Genomic DNA, 23251 nt, shown 5'->3' with positions numbered 1-23251 from the left:
CTGTCTATCTATCTATATGTTATACAGGCATATCATATACAGTGTAACACGTACACAATAAATAAAAAATGAGAACAAAAACAATAGCAAATACAAGTTAAATATTAACAGAGAGCAGTGATAAAGAAAAGGGGGGTTCAGCCTTTGTCCCTCATAATATGGCAGGAGGATACATACTGCGCTGCTAGGTTGATACACTTTTCTTTCTCTCACAAAATATAAGAGTTTGTCTATCTATCTATCTATCTATCTATCTATCTATCTATCATTACAATGCATGTCGTTATCCAAACTGTAGACTGTAGGTGTGTATTTGCAAAACTCAGTCACAGTGTGTTCAGTGTGGGGGCTCTGTGAACTCGCTTGCAGGAGACACCTCATGATCTGTCCATTACAGCAACCTGACCACCTACAATTGGGCCACCCCATGACTCACAACACCAACACCTGACTGTTCAGTAAGCTAGATCAATGTCTCTAAACCCTGTTCCTGGAAGGCCCAACACTGTGTCCTTTGGACATTGCTCTTATTAGACACACCTAAATATAATGATTAACTCATTAAAGGTGAACTGGCTGTGTAAAATATAAGGGAAACATCCCAAATGTGCAGTTTGGGCTGAAAGGGGATACTAGATAATGGCAATGCCATCAGCAAGGATGGACAGCCAGGTAAGTTCTTTACAGAAGATTTTATTAAAAATTAGGTCTGCTGACTCTTAGGCCAATTGGGTCTAGAAAGTTGATGCAAACAAAAATCTGACTGACCTCTCACTTGTCTGGCAAACTGCCTTTTAGAAGTTTTTTTAATTTTCTACGTAGACAAAGGAAAAAACTCTTCATTTGTGAGTTTTAATCTTTAAACCAATCCCACCAGCTTCAGTATGAATCATAATGTTACACATTTGAGCAAAAAAATGTCCAGTTTAAACACTCTTTTGTGGAATGGCAAAATTCCATGGATGCTAAATGTTCTTAATGGAACCATATGCCAAAAAAGAGCCTGTCTAGTTCTATCTATCTATTGGAACCTTTTGCCATTAACTGGCAAAAGACCAGCAGGAAATTCAAGCTGGTCATGTCAACATAGAACATATTCGCTCTATATTGCACTGCTGATGTTTCCCTGATAGTACCCAGAGTATGTATTTGCATTAGGATCTGGTCAATAAGTGGGTGTAAAAATTGTTTTACTTAGTTTGGCGAGTTCCCCAACAAAGTGCGTCCCTTGGGGACAATTCTGGTGTAAGACAAGCTTCTTGTTTTACAAGCTACAAATCCATAGTGAATTGTAACACATCCCACCACTGTCTCCACATGATCGGTATGCATTACAATGACGAATATTTGTAGTACATGCATGCGTGAGATGGGTTTGTGTTGTGCTTGAGGTGCCAGTGGGGGTGTTGTCCCCCCTCATGCTGCTCTGCATTGAGAGAACTAAGGAAGGAAAGGCTGAGGTGATTCACACATGAGTCAACAGCTATCAGCTATATAAGCCTGACCACTCATGGAGCCTGGGCATCATACAGTCCTCAGATCGCAAAGGTAAGTCCCCTTCGCTTTCTCTCTCTCCACTCCATGCAGCTCTGATACCACTAATGTTTTTGCTAATAATGTGGATTTTATCGTCTAACTTTATTTATAGGCTTTAAAGGCTATTTTTATAATTTATAGTATGGGGAGACAAAGTTTAATACTCCACACAGGGAATAAGATTAGGGTTGGAATGAAGCAATCAGTGTTTATACAAGGGCAACATGTTCTTTGGGGAATTTACCAGATATTGAAATCCAAAGTCAGGCAACGAGGCCATCGCTTTGCTCATTTAGAAGTGAGATTGAACACAGCAAGTGCTTATTTGCTTGATGCTTGAGGCCTGGCCTGGGCTACAGGCTCCATCACTTTAGAGATGTATTTTCATGTGCAAGGTATCCACTTTTTAATGTCGTATAATGTTATTGGACGGTCTGTCTTAATTTGAATTAGCAGTATGACTTGAGCATCTGATATCGGAGATTAAGTGTCATGTACAATCCAGATCAACTGAAATATCAAACCAGGGTTGCAGGATTGCACAATCATTAGACGCTGCCTAAGGGATTTACAGTTTCTAGATGGAAAAAGATGCAATTTGGGAAAATGCATATATGGAAGAATTAAGCATTTTGGCAGTAAATTGTATTTAGGGATGCAGAGTTAGTCAAAATTAAGTTCTGTATGGGGCTAGTTAATTAGGGAACAAATCTATACATTATATATATATATATATATATATATATATATATATACACACACATGTTTGGGTCAGTAAGATTTTTTGGTAACACTTTAGAATAAGTTTCCATTAGTTAATGTATTAACTAACACGAACAAACAATGAACTATACATTTATTACAGTATTTTTTAACCTTTGTTAATGTTAGTTAATGAAAACACAGTTGTTCAGGTTAATTCACAGTGCATTAACTAATATTAACAAACACAACTTTTGATTTTACTAATGCATTAGTAAATGATGAAATTTCATTCTTAGTTCATTTAACTCAATTTGTTAACTAATGTTAACTAATAAACCTTATTGTAAAGTGTTACCGTTTTTAAATAAGAAATAGTTTTATTCATTAGGAAGTTAGTATTAGTATTCAAACTCATACTTAGTATTCATTAGTATTATTATTATTATTTGACGTTTTCTATACATCACAAAATTCAGTAGTATATGCAGTAATATTAAGATATATTTCTTTATACAATTTTTATAAGATCTTTTTACAATGATTTCTGAAGCTAGCTGCTGAAAAGTCAGCTTTGCCACCACAGGAAAAAAATATTTTAAATATATTGTAATATTTAAAATTGTAATAATATTACTGTTTTTACTGTATTTTTGATTACATATATGCACCCTTGGTGAGCATACAAGAGTTCTTATATCTTTACATATAGTCAACATTTGAAGTGAATCAAAAAAGTTCATCAAAGTTGTTCTAAGACAAGAAAGGGTACTGTTTTGGTTTAAGGACAAATTTGATGAAAGGTTTTGACCCACTTCAAATGTTGACTACACTGTAAAAAGTTTTCACCAGATTCAACTTAAAAACCTAAGTTCAGCACCTGCCTTAAGTTTTTAAGTTAAATCAGCTTAACAGTCATTTTAACTTATTACAATAAAAACGAGTTGATATAACTTGTAAGTTTAAATGACTTAAATTGATTTAACTTAAAATCTTAAGGCAGCTGCTAAACTTAAGTTAAGTTGAAACTGGTGAAAACCTTTTACAGTGTAGTGTATGCATACATATGGCAATTTTAAAAGACATAACATCAGAATAACATCCAATTTATTTCAGCAGGTATTGCTGCACTGTCGGAAAAATAAAGACCACTCCACAAAGGAAGCATGTATTTTCCAGCTCTCTACCTCTGCATTTTGAGTATGCTCAGTCTGGTTCATAGCATTCCCATTCATCAGGATAACCTGAAAAACTTGGTCAAACTACAGGCAGACACCATCATCACCAGAATCAAGGAACACAGTGAGAAGGTAACGTGTTAGAACTCATTTGCATAACTTCTGTTCTGTTAAACCCATTGAGCTCATATGTGTTTTCTCTCACAGATGAAACTATATCCAAATATAAATATTGGTGATTCAGAGCTTTACCCTGAGATTCCTGCTGATAAACCCATCCAAGGGCTTGGGTCTATCGTGGACGCCTTAACTACCTTTCAGAAGGTTCTTCAAAGGCTGCCCAAGGGCATGAGCCAGATACGCAATGATTTGTCCACCCTTTTGGGCCACCTGAAGGAAAGAATGACATCTATGCGGTGCACACCTAAGGAGCCAGCCAATGGGAGATCACTGGACATTTTATTAGAAAACAATGCCACCCACCACATTACTTTTGGGTACTTCGTTTTAGACAGACTGAAACAGTTTGCACAAAAGCTGATCGTTAATCTGGACCAGTTGAAAAGCTGCTAATTTGCTATTATTGTAGCATTATAAATGTACTATTTATTATATTTATTTAAAACCCTGTAATGTATATTTATACACCAAAGCAGCATTTGGGCACATTTTGATATAGTGTAAACAGGAAGCTGAAAGCGCTGTTGTGACCTCATGACATGCCAAATAACCTGCCCTTGCCACGTAAACATTGACATTGCTATGTCATACTCCATGTAGTTTGCAGGATGACATCAGCACTTGCTGAGCGTGCTCAATGATGTCACTGTGTTTACCAGAAGCAGTCAGGTCACACTCTGCTGGGAAGCTGGAATCATATTCCCATTTTACTTCTTGCTGCAACACCAGCATTATACACTTGCTGAAAACAAGTACAAAAGCTGTCACTGAAAGGTACAAATATATACCTTTAAGGTACTTGCACCCTTTTGGGATAAATAAGGTACAGGTGTACCCCCAGTGACAGTCTATGTAATGTTTTTCTGAGAGCATGGGGATGGGGGGGGGGACTCGTATTTTCCTACACAGTATGAATCTATGCACTTTGAATATCCTGATTAGTGTTATTTTATATTTTGTGTATTGATGCATTTTTATACAATGTTACCAATAAAAGAAATGTCTAAGTTACATGGCCACTTTTGTTATTTATTATGACTCTGTTTACGTCATTGCATCATTTCCCAGTCATACACCTTGCAGAATCTGGAAAATGTTACTCATTTCACCAAAATAAGAGGGATCAAACAAAATGCATGTTTTTTTTTATTTAGTACTGACCTGAATAAGATATTTCACACACACACACACACACACACACACACATATATATATATATATATATATAGACAAGAGAAAAGAGAAAGAAGAGAAGAGAAAAATAAGTTGAATTTATAAAAAAGACCCCATTCAAAAGTTTACTCTTAGTTTATTCTTAATACTGTATTGATCCACAGCTGGGGTTTGTTTTGTTTGTTTGTTTAGTGATAGTTGTTCATGTGCAAATATTACACAAGGGTCAATAACACACTGATGCTTCAGAAGGAAACACAAAGCATTAAGAGCTGGGGTGAAAACTTTTGAAATTTGAAAATCAGGGTAAATTTGACTTTTTTTGTCTTCTGGGAAACATGCAGGTAGCTTCTGAAGGGCAGTACAACATTTAAAAAAATATATTCAGGTAAAAAAAAAAAAAAAGTACACATTTATTCTGTTCAAAAGTTTTTACCCCCAGCTTAAAGGCGTAGTTCATTTTCAGAACAAAAATTGACAGATAATTTACTCACCCTCTTTTTAACCAAGATGTCCATGTCTTTCTTTCTTTAGTCTTAAGGAAATTATGTTTTTTGAGGAAAACATTTCCATAAAATGGATGTCTATGGTGCCCCAGAGTTTGCACTTCCAAAATGCAGCTTCAAAGGGCTCTAAACGATCACAGCCAAAGAAAGAATGGGCTTTATCTAGCAGACCCGATCGGTTATTTTCTAAACAAAAATTACAATTTATATACTTTTGAACCTCAAATACTCATCTTGTCTAGCTTTGTGTGTACTTTGTAGAGATTAAAAAGTATATGAATTGTAAATGTTTTTAGGAAAAAAAAAATCGCTTCTTTCTCAGCTGGGATCATTAAGAGCACTTTGAAGCTGCATTTAAACTGCATTTTGGAAGTTCAAACTCGGAGGCACCATAGAAGTCCATTATATGGAGAGAAATCCTGAAATGTTTTACTCAAAAAAAACACCATTTCTTTATGACTGAAGAAAGAAAGACATGAAGGGACTGATGAACAACTGTCACTAAACAACACAGCTGTTGATCATTCAGGTAACAACAACACAGCTTTAAGAACCAAGTGTGTAAACTTTTGAAAGGGGCCATTTTATAAATTCAACTTTTATTTTCTCTTGTGGACTATATGTAAACATTTTATGTGAAATATTTTATTCAGGTCAGTACTAAATAAAAAATAACATGCTTTTTGTATGATCCCTCTTATTTCAGTAAAATAATTAACATTTTGCAGATTCTGGTGTATGTAAAATTTTTGACTTCAACTGTAAATGCAGCTTTTGAATGTTTTTACAGATAAATCTCCCAACAATAGGTTCACCATACAACTTAAATCAACTGAATCAATACATAAACTAGCCATTTTGATACTTGCAGCTGAATTATATTCATTTTGCATTTTTTTTTTTTTGTGTGCATTTCAAATACTGCATTAAATAAGTGTTCAGTAATTTTATGCACACTTATTTAAACCCTGCTCTAGACATTTTAGTCATTAAAAAAGTCAATCTGTTGTTGTTATCGGTTTCGGATGTTGGTATCATTTAATTTTTATACAGCAATAAAAACAAGTTTCCTTTTTTTCAGAATTTATCAACAAAGGAGCATTACATAATTTATTTAACAAGGGATGACAGGAATTGCCTGTTGGCATTTTAAATCAAGTCCACCTGTTTTCAAAGTTTGAGGAGAGCAGTTAAATAATGACAGCTGAACTATGTAGGCCAAGTCCATACAAATTCCAATTCCGATTCATCCCGTCTAAAAAAAAAACTCTAACTTTGTAATGTTTAAATTACTCTCCGTGCCAAAACAGCAGGAAATAGACACTTGGCGTGGAACTCTCTTGATAAACATGTAGTTCAAGAGACGTCCCAACAAAACACAGTCGGTTTAGTATTCTATTATATCATTCTGCATTCTGTTATATCCATAACAGAAATAAACTTCTGAGGCAAACAAACAATACCACATGGTAAAAAAACTGACTTTTTCCATTTTAAAAATTGAACGGGGTCAAAATATTAAATTCAGTCCTTCTCTGAGAGGATTTTTACATGTTCAGCTGAACCATTTGCTCTTTTTGAGTGGAGTCTTAGTGCTTGATGTTCCCATTAGTTTCTTTTTGTATTGGTTTACCAAATTTTCAAAGCGGACATCCTCTCTGTTCTGGAACTTTCTCTTTGGAGGTTTGCCATTCTGCAATAGAATAAATATACATAAAATTACAATAGATCGATAATAACGGGTTAAACTGGTGGTACTACCAACAAGTATACATCTATTATATATACATTTTCCTCAGAAAACAATTATGGTGTGTATATATGCAATCAAAATTATTTAACCCCCCACAGACTCCAGTACTTTAAAAATACAAGCTCCAACACTTTATAAAAATTACATCTACAACAGTTTACTGGCATATTAAAAGTGATAATGTCAATATATAATGTAATGTTTTTGAGTTATAGGACTTTTTCATAATACAGCTATATCACAATTATTCAACATTGCTGTTTTAAGTTACTTATTTTTATGGTAGGACACAAAATTGTCTTAAAACACATTTAAGCCTTTAGAAAATCTATTAAAAACAGAATTAGCTTGGGGGGGCTACACATACATACATTTAGCCCATACATGTGTTGAAGTTAAGTAGCAAATATGGTAAAGTCAACAGAGCTTTCACAAAAGCTATAGAGAAGAAATAGTTTTATTATATTAGAAAGTCTCAGGCTACATGAAGACTTCCAAGACATTAAAAATTCCTAGAGACACAGCTGGCAGCCTTATTCCTTAGTTTAAAAAGTGTTGTACCAGAAAACCTTTGAGAGTGGTGAACAAAAAAAAAGCACAATATCATAAAATGTTTGATCAGAGAAACTGGGAAAAACCTGAAATGCACAGCCAAAGACTTGCAAGATGACCCAACGAAAGGAGGAACAACATTTCAATGCAGAGTATAAGATGAACACAAGACAAGTATGTCACAACTAACCATATGAAGGATGTCAAGGATTCTTTGAAGTATCAAGCTATTTTGGCAAGAATTGGGAGGCCTTTGGTTCAAAGACTAAAGCTTAGATCAATGGACTTTCCTGCAGAACAATCATCTTGAAGTATACATCCAAATCTACTTATACTTGGTTCAGGGGTCAGTCATAGAATGTTCTTGAGTGGCCTGTTCAGTCTCCAGATTTAATTCTCATTGAAAATATTTGGTTGAATTTGAAGAAAGTAGAGGCAATGTGAAAACCAAAGGTTATTAGTGATCTAAAAGCGTATTCAAGTGAGGAATGGGCCAAGATTGCAGTAGAGAGGTGACATGAGCTTCTAAGCACTTCCAAGCAGCGTTTATTGGCGTTTTTAAAGAATAAAAGATTTTGCACCAAATTTGACATTTGGGAGTTAAATAATTTTGAACATAAATGTTTAGAGCCAATTAGATTTTTTTCATTATGTATCAACTTACATTCTCAGAATTACTCAAATGTGTATTATTAAACTTTCTCTAATAGTTTACTGATGCCTTTGTTGAACTGGTTTCACAAAATGTTGTTCTCTGCAGCAAAATGTCTTGCAGGTCAAGGGGGTTGAATAATTTTGATTGCAACTAATATATATATTATATTTAACTTTAACTTATTTAACTTTCAACTTTAAAATAACAGGAATTAAAATTTCATTTTTAAAATATATTAAGATAGATTTTTATAATTATATTTCTTTGTATTCAGTATATAATTGATATAATATTCAATTTATATACCAATCTTTTCAACTCTTTGGCTCACCTGTTTCCCGTTCACACTAGATTTCTCAATGAAAGTAGACGTCTTTCTCTCTTGCCTCCTGGGCCCTTTCTTCGGTTTCTTGGGTTGTACCATGGGTTGTTTCCCTTTATTGCGCTCCCTGAGGAATAGTGCATTGTACATTATCATTTTTTATTATTGAATCAATAGTACTAGCTTTGTTTGACTTGTGCAGTGAGTGGTACCTGATCTTTGGGCCTCTGTGTGAAGGCATGTGCAGAACCTTTTGCCGTTTTTTGCCATCCTTTAGTTCTACATGCTCTACCTCTGCTTTGGACATAAAACCGCTGTACTGGCTTCCTTGTTCCTTCTCTTGTTTAACAACATTAGCTGCATTTCCTTTGCTCAGAGGTCCTTTCTTCTTCCCTGAATGCTGCTTCTGCTGCTGCTGTTGAATCTGCGGCTGCTCTCCTTTTTTGCTACTGCCTTTTTTTATTTGCTTCTACGGGAAAACACATCAAGGAGCAATTTAATTGTGACATAAAATGTCACACAGATAGAAAAATAGGAAGCTGAGATGGAGCCAAGCCTCACCTTGCTGTTTTCCAAACGCACGGCTTTAAGTTTCAGTTTCCTGCCATCCTCCAGAGAGAACTCCACTATGGGTCTCTAACGGGAAGGACACAGGAAAGACATCGTCAAACATTCATACTTCAACACTGGTCTTGCCCAATCTTCCGCTATTGCTCAATGCTAAATCTTTTTCTAATTTATATTAAGTGAAAAAGCAATGAGTCTTAGCCACAAGTGCTGGGGAACAGAACGATTCATCTTATTTTTGAGAAGTTACATTCAATACAGACCAAAACACATTCCATTGAGTGTCAGAGGAATGCATGTTTATAGGACGTGTGGAAAGACTGACAGGCAGACACATGGTTTGATTTGTTTTTGAGTGCGTTCCTTTGTCCTCTTTTGCAAAACACTGAAGAGCCACTGCTGTGAAGCTGGCACTAAAGCCCTTAATAGCAGGCCCTCAAAGTGTGTTTACACACCAGCAAGCTATAGTTAAAATCATCGAATACCGTTCCCTAATGCAATGACCCTGAACATACTTCTAGGAATTAAGACAGTCCCCTCAGTGGCCTATTTGTCTTTCTAGGAATAATTCGACTTGATAGAACAATAAACATGTTATCAAATATCCCATTTTTATGCTCTCAGCAAACAGTGAGAATTAGTTTCCAAATAAGGCCTCATTTTGGGATTTGAACAACAACAAAGTTGTGGTGGTCTACCTTTTGGTGTCCAAAGATGTCTGGGTTGTTGTTGAGATGACGTAGGGCTTGTAGAGCATGTTCATGTTCTTTGAACTCCACAAAGCCATATCCTAAAGACTTGCCAAACACCTGACCCCGAACAGGCTTCCTGTCATACATCACACGACACTGTAGACACAAATATACAGAGAAAGAGACAATCAGGAACAGGAATAAGAAATTAAGGTTTTTGAGGAAAACATTCCAGAACTTTTCTCCATAAAGTGGACTTTATTGGGAACCAATGGTTTGAAGGTCCAAATTGCAGTTTCAAAGGGCTCTACACAATCTCAGCCGAGGAATGAGGGTCTTATCTAGCCAAAAAAATAAATAAATACTTTTTGACCACAGATGCTTGTTTTGCACTAGCTCTGTGATGCGGGTCTGTAAATTCACGCATTACGTAACCACATTGGAAAGGTCGTCCTGTGTGACCTTTCCAAAGTGACTATGTAATGCGTGAAGTCAAGGTAGTGTAAGACAAGCATATGTGGTTAAAAAGTATATACATTTGTTTCAGGTTTTTTTAGAAAATGACTGATCGTTTTGCTAGATAAGATCCTTATTCCTCGGCTGGGATCATGTAGAGCCCATTGAACTTGCAATTTGGACCTTCAACCCATTAGCCCCTATTGAAGTCTACTATATGGAGAAAAACCCTGGAATGTTTTCTTCAAAAACCTTACTTTCCTTTCAACTAAAGAAAGAAAGACATGAACATCTTGGATGACATACAGGTGAGTAAATTATCAGGAAATGTTTATTCTGGAAGTGAACTAATCCTTTAAGAAAATGTAGGTAATAAATTGAATGAAACACCAAGTCAATATAAATGTTAATGTCTCGTATTAGCAAAGCTTCAAAGGTTGACAGCACAACTTTGATTTAAATCTTTTTAAATTCATTTTACAAAAAAATGCCTTCAACCGCTAAAGTATGAAAATAGGTTTTACTGAAATAACACTTGCTCATACTGCAAAAAATTATGTTCTTCAACAGTACATTGGCTTATTTTCCAGTGCAAAGATTCTTACAAGAACATGGATGTACTTACGAAGCAAAATGACATGTGGTCTAAAGAAAGTCTTGTTTTGTGAGAAATTTATCAAAATGTTTATGATGATTGAACTGAAATATTTTTTTAATTTATAAATTCAATTTTACAAGTTTGTGATTTAAAATCTGCCAATGGGCAATTCAAAGGTAAAAAAAAAAGTTTAAGCACCACTGACAGATCTTTGTTCTTCTTTTAAGAATAAAATGGTTGAATTTTTCAGAAAACAAGACTTCGTATAATTTAAATTGCATCTCAAGTAAATGTATCATGTTTTAAAGGGATAGTTCAACAAAAAATGAACATTCTTAATTATATATTCATGTTGTTCCAAACCCATACTACCCTTCATTAATGTTCAGAACACAAATTAAGGTATTTTTTGATGAAATCCGAGAGCTTTCTGACCCTACATAGACAGAAACGAAACTGACACGTTTTTTTGTGGTTCTCCCGTGAATGGCAGTGAAAAATGACACAGAAGAGTAGAAATGACTGAATAAAGTCATTATTTTTCTTTTTTGCACACAGACATTACGGTTGAACCACTAATGTCACATGGGCTATTTTCACAATGTTCTCACTACCATTCTTGGCCTAAAAATGTTTCAGTTGAATTGGTCTATGCATGGTCAGAAAGCTTTCGGATTTCATCAAAAATATCTTAATATGTGTTCCGAAGATGAAGGTCTTACTAGTTTGGAAAGACATGTAGGTGGATAATTAATGACAGAATTTTCAGTTTTGGGTGAACTATCTCTTTAAAGATGTTTAAAACTGGTTAGGGAAAATATAAATATTGAGGAATATATTCATTTTTTCCAGTGCATCCAATAATAAATGCTATAACTTAAATGTAAATTATTTATTTAAAATGATTTATTGACAATTTAGAAAATCAGAAGAATAAATTATATATTGTATATACTATTCAAGTTTCCGACAAGCAAAATGATTGGGTAAGACTTGTTAAATTCAGTGATATCTGTCAGGTCATAATGACATTTTATGTCTAGTGTCACACAAAAAGAAAATAAACACCACCTTAAACCTACAGGAAACCACAATGTTGGATTTTAGAACTGTCCAAAAGCTGCACCATGGACTATAACAATTGTGCTGTTAAATAAGTCTTTCTTGAAGGACTGTTTCTTAAATGACTGTTCCAATCAGCTAAATAACTAATAAACTAGATGCTGAAAACTCCTGATCATACCTATGTAACATAGTCCTGCCCTCTAGTGTCTTTAGGAAGAACTGTGAGAATACTACTACATTATGTTTTATTTAATCAACATTGTTTGGAATTTTGGAAGCATTTGGAAGAGAAAAGTACTACTTTTTGCAGATAAAGTGTGTTTGAGTGCGTTACCTCAGTCATGCGGACTCCTTTACCACCAGCAGCAGAGAGACAGAGCTTCTGAAGTTTCTGCTGATTGATATACTTAGGCAGGTTGTGAACACACAGCCGTGTTTTAGACACATAAATGTTAATGTCCTTTAACTTGGCCCTTTTCAGCTCCTCAAACTGACAAAAAAAGACATTAAATCAATAAACATGCAGAAGAAATACACTTTGGCTTTCTTTACACCTGGCTCATGCTGATTATAAGCACTTACTGAAATCTAGAGTAACAGAGGAGGTAGATACTTTATTTTTTATCTGCTAAAATGATAGCACACATCTTAAAATAAATGTTTTTATTATCATTGTCATTTTTAATTGACATAATTATAAGCATAACATAATATGCACGTCATTTCTCTGCCATTTTGTGTGCGAAAAGTCCAGATTTCTAAATAATCAAAAGTGACAAAGTTTACACAAATTGCTTATTAATGCCAGGTTTAAAGATTGCCTTTGATTTACTCATGAATGTAAACGAGAGAAAATCATTTTAATTAACAGAAATAAAATGACTAAAAATAAAACTGAAATAAAAATGTATTAAAGTCATACAGAAACATAAAAAAAGAATAAAAATTAAACATTTTTGGGAATTTACTAAACTAATAAAAAACATACTAAAATTAAAAAAGAAACAAACTATAATTACAGAAATTATGAATATAAAATACTAACACATGTATTATATTTATTATATAACAAATATTAAAAATTAAATGTAATAATTCTTTTTTTTTTTTTTTTAATAATGTTTTAATATTAATACATACTAAAATAACAGTGGTCAAATTTAAGAGTTAATTAATAAAAAGGATGCCCAAAATCACACTCTCTGTACTCACCCTTGTCCTCTTGGCCATATCAGCTTCCGAAACTCCTTCTGCAGCCTTGGTTCCAGAACGAATCACTAGAGGAAGTTCAAGAGGTAACAGGTTAATCCAGGTGTGGTGCACATGTATGCTTTACTCCTATTGGCTAACTCGATTAAAGCTCTGCATTTTGTAATTGGCTTTACTCACAGCCCTCTCTGGCGAGGTAAAGGTTTCTGGTGCCTGTGTGAGTTTTCACTTTCTTATCCTTGAATTTTGCAGCATCATCTCGGTTTACGGCGGGCAAAATGATCAATCTCCTGCCATCAACCCTAATGCCACCAAACTGAAATGCACATATGCATCAGTACAACGATCCTGTGTTTACTGGTACAATACTTACTCGAGATGCAGGACAACAGACTCACCTCTTTCTCATCTTGAGGAGCAGCAGTGATACATTTCTCTGCAGCCTCTTTACTTTTGAACTGTGCAAAAGCACAACCTAAACAGAAACAGACAAGTAAAAAGAGAGAATTCCTATGAAGAAAGAACTTCAACTCAATGCAGACTGGGGTTTTGGTGACTGAAATTACCTTTTGAATATCCTGTGTCTGCGTTCATCACCACACGTACGTATGTTAGCTCGCCAAACCGCAACAACGCTTCTTCTAAACCCTCTTCATCTGTGTCAAAAGACAGATTTCTGACAGGATCCAAATGGAAGATATGTTAATAAAAACTAATTTCTATTTAAAACAACTGTTTATAGACAGGACTGCTGTTTAGATACAGGTAAAATGTTTGACTAATTGCAAAAAATATCTATTAGTTATTGACTGTATATACAATACATCTCACCTGATGAAGATGGTTCTTCCCTCATTAATATCTGAAGGAAGAGGGTCCCTTTTCTTCTTTGGAGGAGCTAAGGATAAAGATTTACAGAGAGTCACGGGTTAATTAGTCTCGCGTAGCCAGACCTTCAGACTGACGGCTGAAGGTCTGGAATTTATGGCAGCTTTCATTGGCCAAGGCCTGCCCATAAGGCCATTTGACCGACATGTCAAACAACCAATCACAGTTTGTTTCGTTCAGTTCAGTTCACCGTCAGTTTCGGTGCGTGGAAATGCCCCCACAACAACAGACTGGCGTGCAACAAGTCGGTCATTGAACAGGGTATCTGCAGATATGAACAAATGAAATTTAAGACTTTTTAAGGATCCGCGGATACCCTGTTGAAATAACCAGCATTGAAAGTTAAATAAGAAGAGGGAGAACAAGCAGTAAGTCAGTCATTTGTTCGCGAACGTCGCAAATGTGTATATCAACAATGGCGTCTACATAAGCGCATTTTAGCAAAACGCCGAGTAAATCAGTCTGCGCTTTGTTTCCCGGCGGACCGAAAATAAACGCGACACTCGCGTCTCCCGGAAATCCGATCAAATTTAACTAATCGGATGACGACTTCGACATTCCTGAAGTGTTTCCTGTTAAGTGTACCATACGCATAGGCTGAGACTACGGGTTAATGGACATTTTACATGTAGGATATGATTTAAAGGTGATATCTATGAATCAGGGTTCTGAGACCATATAAAATTATTCTCATAACTTGAAATCATGTTAACTATAAGATATTAAAAAAAAATCACCTACTATCTATTACTATTTATTAACTAATTGCAGCAAACTGTATTTCAGTTTTGTTTAGTTTTAGTTGTTTTGGTTTCATCCAAGGTGTTAATGTCTCTCTTTTTTTCAGTCGTTTTTTGAGGAAAATTTAAATGTTTTTCTCCATATAGTGGATTTCAATAGTGCCCAAAGGGTTAAAGGTCAAAATTTTATTTTCAATGCAGCTTCAATTGACTCTACACTATCACAGCAGAAGAAATAAGGGGCTTATCTAGTCATTTTCTAAGAAAATTTATATACTTTTTAACCACAAATGCTGGTTGTGCACTAGCAAAAGTACTGACCCGGTGTTTGCAAAGTAGACATGCAAAGAAAGTCGCCCTACTCTACCTTTTTTAACCGAAGTACACAGATGAAGAACTAACCGTGCATGACTTCATTATGCAATATGTGAAGAAATGCATCGCAGAGCATTTGTGGTTGAAAAGTATATAATATATATACAGTGCACAGCATAAATGAGTACACCCCCCCTAAAACAAATTGAGCAATTACTCATCACTTGAAAGACATATTAGGATTCTTTGGAGATATAATGTTCCAACAGGCCTGCTTGATCAATTACCAAAGAAGAATGTCAAAATTATTTAGCAAATTAAGATTTTCCTGTCAAAGTGATAAAATGTTGTGTTGCAAAAATGAGTACACCCTCCTGACAGTTACTAAAAAAGAAAATAAAAGTGTAGGTTTAAAGCTATTTTTGATCAACCGGTAAGTATACTGAACCAAAACTTTTAAAGACAAGTAATTTGCTGACAGTTAAAGGCGTTTTATAGCCTACTGAATCATACACAGACTTAATGCTGTCAACAATGAAACCACTTGGGAGAGAACTGCCAGGTGACTTATTTCTTAGCAGAAAAGAGGACAGTGGTACAAGAGGAATACCAAATTATTGTTTAAAATTATAAAAATTATAAGTGTGAAAATTTAGCAGAGGTAGCACTGACATTCAAAAACAATGGACTTGTGACAAGGCTCCTGAAATAACCAGGTCTTCACTTTAAGTTTTCATTTAATGATGAGTGAATTTTTGCTACAAAATGAGGCGGAGAAATACCATGTAAGAGTATCAGAGCCGGCAAAAGCTATGAAAAGGGTGACACTTTATCTCACAGAGAACGAAGCAGCCTGCAGAAGTGACATGCATGGTTATTGTCACCACTAGAATTACCTACTGTAGCCAAAGCACAGTAAACTCATTTAACCTCTTCCAAGGCCCATATTTACTAAATATAGACTTCTGGGAATCCATACTCTGTTGTCAAGGGACCAAGTCAATTATTTCGGATCCAAAAGCATCCAAAATGTTCTGGTGTTGCTAACATGAGGAGTACAGCGAGAAGTGCCTGGTACCTACAGTGACGTTCAGTGGTAGTAATGCTCTTCTACAGGGATGTATGAGTGCTGAAGGTGTGAGGGAGCTGTGCTTTATCAGTGCTGTCATGAATTCACACACTACTGTGTGATGTAATACAAAAAACTGAAACTGCAGATGCTACCCTCCCCTCATTCCCTGCATAATTGGGCATTTTTTCAGCATGACAATGAGGATATCTATTCTCCCAAGGTGAAAATCCTTCAGTGGACATGTATTTCACTCAGTATTAACACTCTTGAGCAGCTGTGGGGGATTCTGTAGAGACGAGCTAAGCAAAACTCCCCATTAAAGACCAGGTCATTTAAGGAGGTCGTCCTCCAGGAGTTAAACAGGACAGATGTGAAAATTTGCCATGAACTTGTACACTCAGTGCCAAAAAGGGTCAGAGCAGTATACTTAATGTTCTGGAGGACATATTAAGCACTAGAATATTATACATTTGCTGAATTACATATAGGGTGTACTCATTTCTGCAATCCATTATTTAAACAAAATTGTCTAATTTACTTAAATTACAGGAAATATTGGCATATATTTTGTTGTTTTTATTAAGTATATGTTTAATACATTTAAATATTGCCATCTTTCCATGAATTATATTTGTGATCATTAAGAAAATACATCTTTTATATATATTAAGAGGGGGTGTACTCATTTATGCTGTGCACTGTATTTGTTTTTTTTAAAGAAAAATTGCCGGTCGCTTCGCTAGGTAAGACCCTAATTCCTCGGCTGGCACCGTGTAGAGTGCTTTAACCCTCTGGGGTCTGAGGGTGTTTTGGGGCCCTGAAGAAGTTTTGACATGCCCTGACATTTGTGCTTTTTTCAGTATCTTAAAAACATATGAATGGTTAAAGTCTGATTAAATTGTAGCTGAAACTGCAATTTGGACCTTCAACCTGTTGATCCCTATTAAAGTCCATTATATGGAGAAAATTCCTGAAATGTTTTTTTAAAAAACCTAATTTTTTTTGACTGACAAAAGAAAGACATTAACATCTTGGATGACATGGGGGTGAGTAAATAAGAAAATTTTCATTTTGAAAGTGAACTACTCTTTCAACTTAAGGTACTAAAATAACTCAAATTGAATAAACTTAAACTAATAAATAACAATTGATAAAAATTACACAAACATAAAAATTAAAATTTTCATTTAAAATGAAAAAAAAACATAGAACACAAATATATACAGAAAATTTGTACATTATAGTATATCAATCAGTAAAATGACACTGCTATAAATAAATGAATAATACAGTTACCTTTTCCCTCAGTGTCATCGTCATCGTCGTCATCATCATCATCATCATCATCATCATCAAAGTCATCTTTTTCGTCATCTTCAGGTTCACTGTCATCACTGTCTGTCTGCTGAGATTCAGAGTCATTTTCTGCATCATCCTCTTCACTACTACTGGCTTCATCATCATCTTCATCATCGGATGCCTCCTCTTCTTCTGACTCAGACTCGTTCTTTACTTCCTGTGATGTGGGCCTTAACGCAAGACAGACCTTATTTTAAAGCTGCATTTACACAATTTATCGAATGAGCACATCATAAATCCATTTTCCAAACCAAGTTGTTTTTTTTAATCCTGAATCACTATGGTACACCTATAATAAGTTTTATATTCTGACTATTTTAGACTGGTTCGTGTAGAAACCGCTACGGAGTGATTCGTCAAAGTCCGCATGACACGTGCAGTTCCTGTTTATTAACTGCTAAAGTGTCAAAAGTTATGGACTGCACCTTTAAATTCAAAGAATTCAACTTCACACACATCAGATCTGTTGCACTTCCTGTACTTACTTTTTCTTGGCCTCTTTTTCTTTCCCATCTGCTCCTGCACCTTTAGAATTCACATTCTCTTCTTTGACTGTTCCTACAAGATATCCAGATACACTTTACTACAAAACCCAGACAGCAACATCCACATATACAAACCACACAATGCTGATGCCGTTCAAATAAAAATACAAATTACCAGCTGATTGGGGGGCGAGATACTTGTCTTTTGCAACGGCCCAGTCCACAGCCACCTGTCTGTCTGTGAAAGAGGAATAAAACACATTTTGATTAACAGAAAGTGTCAATATAAACTACTAGTTAAAAGTTTGAAATACTGAAGATTTTTTTTTGTTTTTGAATAAGTCTCTATAAGAATACATTTATTTGATAAGTATAACAGCAAAATTTAAATTTATATACAATTTAAAATGCAGTTTTCTATTTTAGAATCTTTTAAAATGGAATTTATTTCTGTGGTGGAAAGCAGCTTTCAGTGTTAAGGGAAGACTCACCTTTGATCTCCTTCAGGTTCATTGCAGCCAGAGCTTTTCCAGCTTCTGCCATGTTCTTAAACTGCACAAAAGCAAAGCCTCGCTTCTTTCCATCTGCACCAATGTGACATTAAAATAAGAGATGGAAGGCTGAACTTAAATGAGTAGTTCACTTTCAGAACAAAAATTTACAGATAATGTACTCCTGACCCCCTTGTTATCCAAGATGTTCATGCTTTCTTTCTTCAGTTGTAAGGAAATTATGTTTTTGGGGGAAAACATTTCAGGATTTCTCTCCATATAATGGACTTCTATGGTGCCCCCGAGTTTAAACTTCCAAAATGCAGCTTCAAATGGCTCTAAATATTCACAGCCGAGGAAGGGTCTTATCTATCAAAAAATTATTTTCTAAATAAAATTACAATTTATATACTTTTAAACCTCAAATGCTTGTCAAATGCTAGCACTGTGTGTACTCTGTGTAGAGATTAAAAAGTATTTCAATTGTAAATGTTTTTAGAAAATAACAAATCGTTTCACTAGATAAGACCCTTCTTCCTCGCCTTCTTCCTTCATTCTACATTATCTGTAAATTTCTCTTCTGAAAGTGAACTACCCCTATAAGAGATGCTTGTAAACAGTGAGATGCACTTGTCGGCCAAACATTTACCTGGTTTTAAGGGAATCTTGACCTCAATCACTGTTCCAAACTCTGAGAAAATCTTTCTCAAATCACCTTCTTGACACTGTACATAAAACACATGCAAGTGCATGAGACTCTATTACATGTCAAAAGTCAAAACTACACATTTGTCCTTCATACAACAATAGAATTTAGTCGACTTACCTTAAAACTGAGATTTCGGATGATCAGTCGAGCCTTCAGCCTGTTCTTTTTTATGCCTGTAGACTTTGCAGGACTTTTGGTTTCTGTTGGTTCCTGAGTTTTCTTTGTATCTTCTGAATCTGCATAAACAGTTCAGACTTAGGGCTGGGCGATAAAACGATAACGATATATATCGCGATAGACAAGAGATCGATATCAATAAAAAATGTGTTCGATAAAACGTTCGATATTTTGTATTCTTCGTCGGCCCGCCCAGCCCCCCTTTAACGTTCAGTTCATAGCGCCAGATCACAATAGAAATTAAGGTTATCTTTCCTACAGAACGGGTCCATGTTGTTGTATTAAACAAACTAAATAGCCTTATGTTATTTATCTTATTTACACGAAGGCATTTGGTTTCTGTCTCTACATGATCGCGCATTTACAATGTCTCCTCACAGACGGGATCGCGGACTCCATTCATAAAAACGGAATTTACTATAGGGCGGAATGCCGCGGAATTCGTCGATTTTTGGACGAATAAATCAAAAGTTGGTCTGTTAATTAATTCAGATCGCGATATGGACTAGTGTCTGTGAAAACTGAAATGCAAAAAGACCGTTTCAATAAGAATCCTGCATGTTCCGTTTGCCTCTATATGTATGAATGGAGGAGACGCGTTTTATTTTCACTACACGCATACTGCACACGTGACGCTCCCGCTAATTTGTGGCCTTTGCATCTCACATGAACAGACAAACTCCAATAAATACATCTCCAAAGCTGCTGTGAGTGTCACTTTTTGTCAATTTTACCGTTTCATTAGTGAAACTAGCATAATTCATACTGTATTACACACTGAAACTTCACGGCAACCTGTCAAAATAAAAGTACGGTTTAACATGTAACAGAACAATATTAGTCTTGTATTACTGTACAGTATAATGTAGGTGTTTATATGTTCACATTTAAATAACTTACATAAAACAATATATATGATAAAAATAAAATAAAGAGTCACCACTTAATTGTTGAAAAAATACTATTATTATTAAACCTTTTTTAACTGAATATCATTTTTCTTCTATGTATTAATTTTAACAGTAAAGCTCTGCTTATTTTTATTTTTAAAAATAAATCTGTGATTTTGCTTTCATTTGATTATCAGAAAAATTAAAACAAGAATTTCTGAAAAAAAAAAAAAAAAAAAAAAAGATTGTAAGGCCCTATTGTTCAAAATGTTGAAAGTTTTGGACTTATTTTTTCACTTAAATAGATATTTTTGTTATTACACAAAGTATAGGCTAAAGTACCGGGAAAGAAGTAATGTTGGCTACTGGCAACCAGCAATCTGTGCAGAAAAAAATATAATCAGCCAAGAACTTTGCAACAACCTCTGACCTGTGGTCAAGCCATACTTCTGGGCCATACATTAGCTTGACCATTCACTTCATCTACAATGAATAGGGTTTGAATTGAGGATTAAGAGATAATTAAGTGTATATTGTGACTTTAGACTTATGTTTACATTTTAATTATTTGAGTTTTCCATGGTTGTTGACATTTCTGTCTTAATAACTGAGGGGATTATGATCAGAGGCAGGTTAAGTTTAAAATAAAAATGTTTGAGTGTAATATATTTTTCTCCTGGTCCTTATTTTAAATGGGTCATAAAAATATCAATAATTATCGATATCGACCGATATGAAACACTGATATCGTGATATAGTTTTCAGCCATATCGCCCAGTCCTATTCAGACTTATTTCTTACAGACCAAATAAGAGTGTTAAAAAAAATCCAGGAGTAAAATGTAAGCATGAGCATCTAACCTTCTTCTGTTTTTGCTTTCTTCTTCTTCTTTTTCTTATCATCAGGTTTTTTCTTGGCCACAGTTACAGCTATCTTCCCTCCTTCATACTCTTTGACTTCTTTTATGGCCCGCTGTGCATCATCTTCCATTGAGAAAGTAACATATCCAAAGCCACGGCATTTTTCAGTCTCTGCAAACAGCACACATTAACATTTCTTTTAAACCAAGAGACAACTGATACAGGAAATTCAGGATTTTGTGATCATTTTTTCTGCTTGAGTTAAATAAAAATAAGAAAAAAATAGTAGGTATTAAAGGTTAAAGATGATGATAAAGACATTTATAATGTTACAAAAGATTTCTATGTCAGACAAATGCTGTTCTTCTGAACTTTCTATTCATCAAAGAAACCTGAAAAAATTCTTCTCAGCTGTTTTCAACATAATAATAATAATAATAATAATAATAATAAACGTTTTGAGCAGCAAATCAGAATATTAGAATGATTTCTGAAGGATCATGTCACTGGAACAATGATGCTAAAAAATCAGCTCTGAAATCACTGGAATAAATTACATTTTAAAATATTTTCAGATAGAAAGCAGTTACACAACATAGTAACAATATTTCAGAATTGTATAGTTTTTTGCTGTACTCTCGATGAAAATAGATGCAGGCTTGCTGAGCAGAAAATACTTTTTATTAAAAAAAATTATAAAATAAAAACCTTACTGTAAAAATCTTTTGACTGGTTGCGTATGATTAAGAATAAAGCACATTTTCACTAACTCTTGTAGAAAATACATGAAGTTTGTTCCATTAAACTGATACACAGAATACAACTCACACTCCTACATTTTAAAACGCATGGGTTTAAATCGTTAAACCTTACCTCTGTCCCTGACAACAAAGCAATTCTTCAGCGGTCCTATTTCAGAGAAAACTTCAGCCAGATGTTCATTGGTGGCTGTTGCAGGTAATTTCTTGATAAATAGAGTAACTGCAGGCATTTTCAACACGTTTTCAGCTCGACTGTTCTTCACAGCCGGCGAGCGTCTCTAAAACAACACTGTTGATTACTGACTACGGCAGATAATGTTATATAAAAGTCGCGATAATATCAAAATCTTGTCATATGAATGTCAGTATCAGTAAACAGTGCAGTGGTAATAACGCACGTTTCCTCACATGTTTCTGCTCTACAGGAAGTTGTCATGGCGGAGATTTCTTCGTTTGCGTGGCACTGCGCGGAAACAAACAACACTGACACTTGCTGGTCTGGAGAAGCAAGTCCGGGTAACGTTAAGTCTTTTATTTTTTTTATTTTTTTGACAGTCCTGGGATGTCAAGCCCAAGCAAGACACAAAATCACCATCACAGTAGTCCAAGCGACTTGTGTATGTGTGCATATAATATATGATCGCTTTGTGTGAGGAACAGATCGGTACTAATATACTAATAATAGCAAATCCGATTCGTGCAAATTTGTGGATAAAGAGTTTGAGCTTATGTCAAGATTTGGTCAGTTACTCAGATTCACGGGCATATTGGAGATAACTTACTTGGATATAAACAACAGCACTGATCGCAAGGTTGCTACTAAATACGTTGTTCTGCCAATTTATGCAGTCTAAACCATGGAAAAAAAATGCGTGGAAGCTGTAAAATCAAACTTAATAGGTGGTAAAGATACGTAGAGGCTTAGATTATTAGCCTAATATTTCACCTACCTCACCATAAGAACAAACATAAATGTTGTCGAGATTCTCGCCCTGGAAATCCTGGTTTAGTTTGGCAAACCACAATCGATTTTACACTCTTCTCCTTGATTTGTTATAACTTTTGGCAGTCTATAGTACATCGTTTTTCCCGATCCGAACAATTACAACCCAAAACATGACAATAATTGACCATTTTTTAGTAGCAATAATCAGCAAAAGGTGCGTTTCTTTCGATTCAGTTGCATTGTTTACGTTCAGTGCTGCCAATATGGCTGATAGATTAAGCGTCATGAAAACACTGTACGAGTGAAAAATACATAAGTGAACATTTGCACCACAAGTGAACCACTTTATTCTTGATTTTTCATTTACCATTATATAAAAGATGTGTTACACAAAATGACACAATCGAGGGTGCA

At 35.0% G+C, this 23251-nt stretch overlaps 2 protein-coding genes across 3 annotated transcripts; one reads left to right on the top strand and one right to left on the bottom strand.

The window, feature by feature from the left end:
- Positions 1-710: 710 nt before the first annotated feature.
- Positions 711-4748, top strand: lepa (leptin a). 2 transcript variants are annotated; one of them, XM_073850428.1, is made up of 3 exons: positions 711-1548; positions 3355-3548; positions 3624-4747. In XM_073850428.1, the coding sequence occupies exons 2-3, from the start codon at positions 3405-3407 to the stop codon at positions 3987-3989; spliced, it is 510 nt and encodes a 169-aa protein (XP_073706529.1). In that variant the 5' UTR covers positions 711-1548; positions 3355-3404; the 3' UTR covers positions 3990-4747. The 2 variants fall into 2 exon arrangements, with proteins under 2 accessions (XP_073706529.1, XP_073706530.1); XM_073850429.1 differs by lacking the exon at positions 711-1548 and having other exon boundaries at positions 3304-3548; positions 3624-4748.
- A 1546-nt stretch (positions 4749-6294) lies between these two features.
- rbm28 (RNA binding motif protein 28) lies at positions 6295-22324 on the bottom strand. The gene is made up of 19 exons (XM_073850427.1): positions 22004-22324; positions 21131-21301; positions 19321-19439; positions 19144-19219; positions 18495-18587; positions 18179-18241; positions 18004-18076; positions 17456-17688; positions 13976-14042; positions 13711-13820; positions 13543-13619; positions 13325-13460; positions 13148-13212; positions 12270-12425; positions 9823-9972; positions 9119-9193; positions 8770-9026; positions 8567-8684; positions 6295-6968 (listed from the first exon to the last, which is right to left on the bottom strand). The coding sequence occupies exons 1-19, from the start codon at positions 22119-22121 to the stop codon at positions 6831-6833; spliced, it is 2295 nt and encodes a 764-aa protein (XP_073706528.1). The 5' UTR covers positions 22122-22324; the 3' UTR covers positions 6295-6830.
- Positions 22325-23251: the final 927 nt, after the last annotated feature.

The sequence above is a fragment of the Garra rufa genome, chromosome 11 (assembly GCF_049309525.1).
Source record: "Garra rufa chromosome 11, GarRuf1.0, whole genome shotgun sequence".
In the NCBI taxonomy this organism is placed as follows: domain Eukaryota; kingdom Metazoa; phylum Chordata; class Actinopteri; order Cypriniformes; family Cyprinidae; genus Garra; species Garra rufa.
Note: the sequence above shows the minus strand (reverse complement) of the source record. Positions and strands in the feature narration are given on the sequence as shown.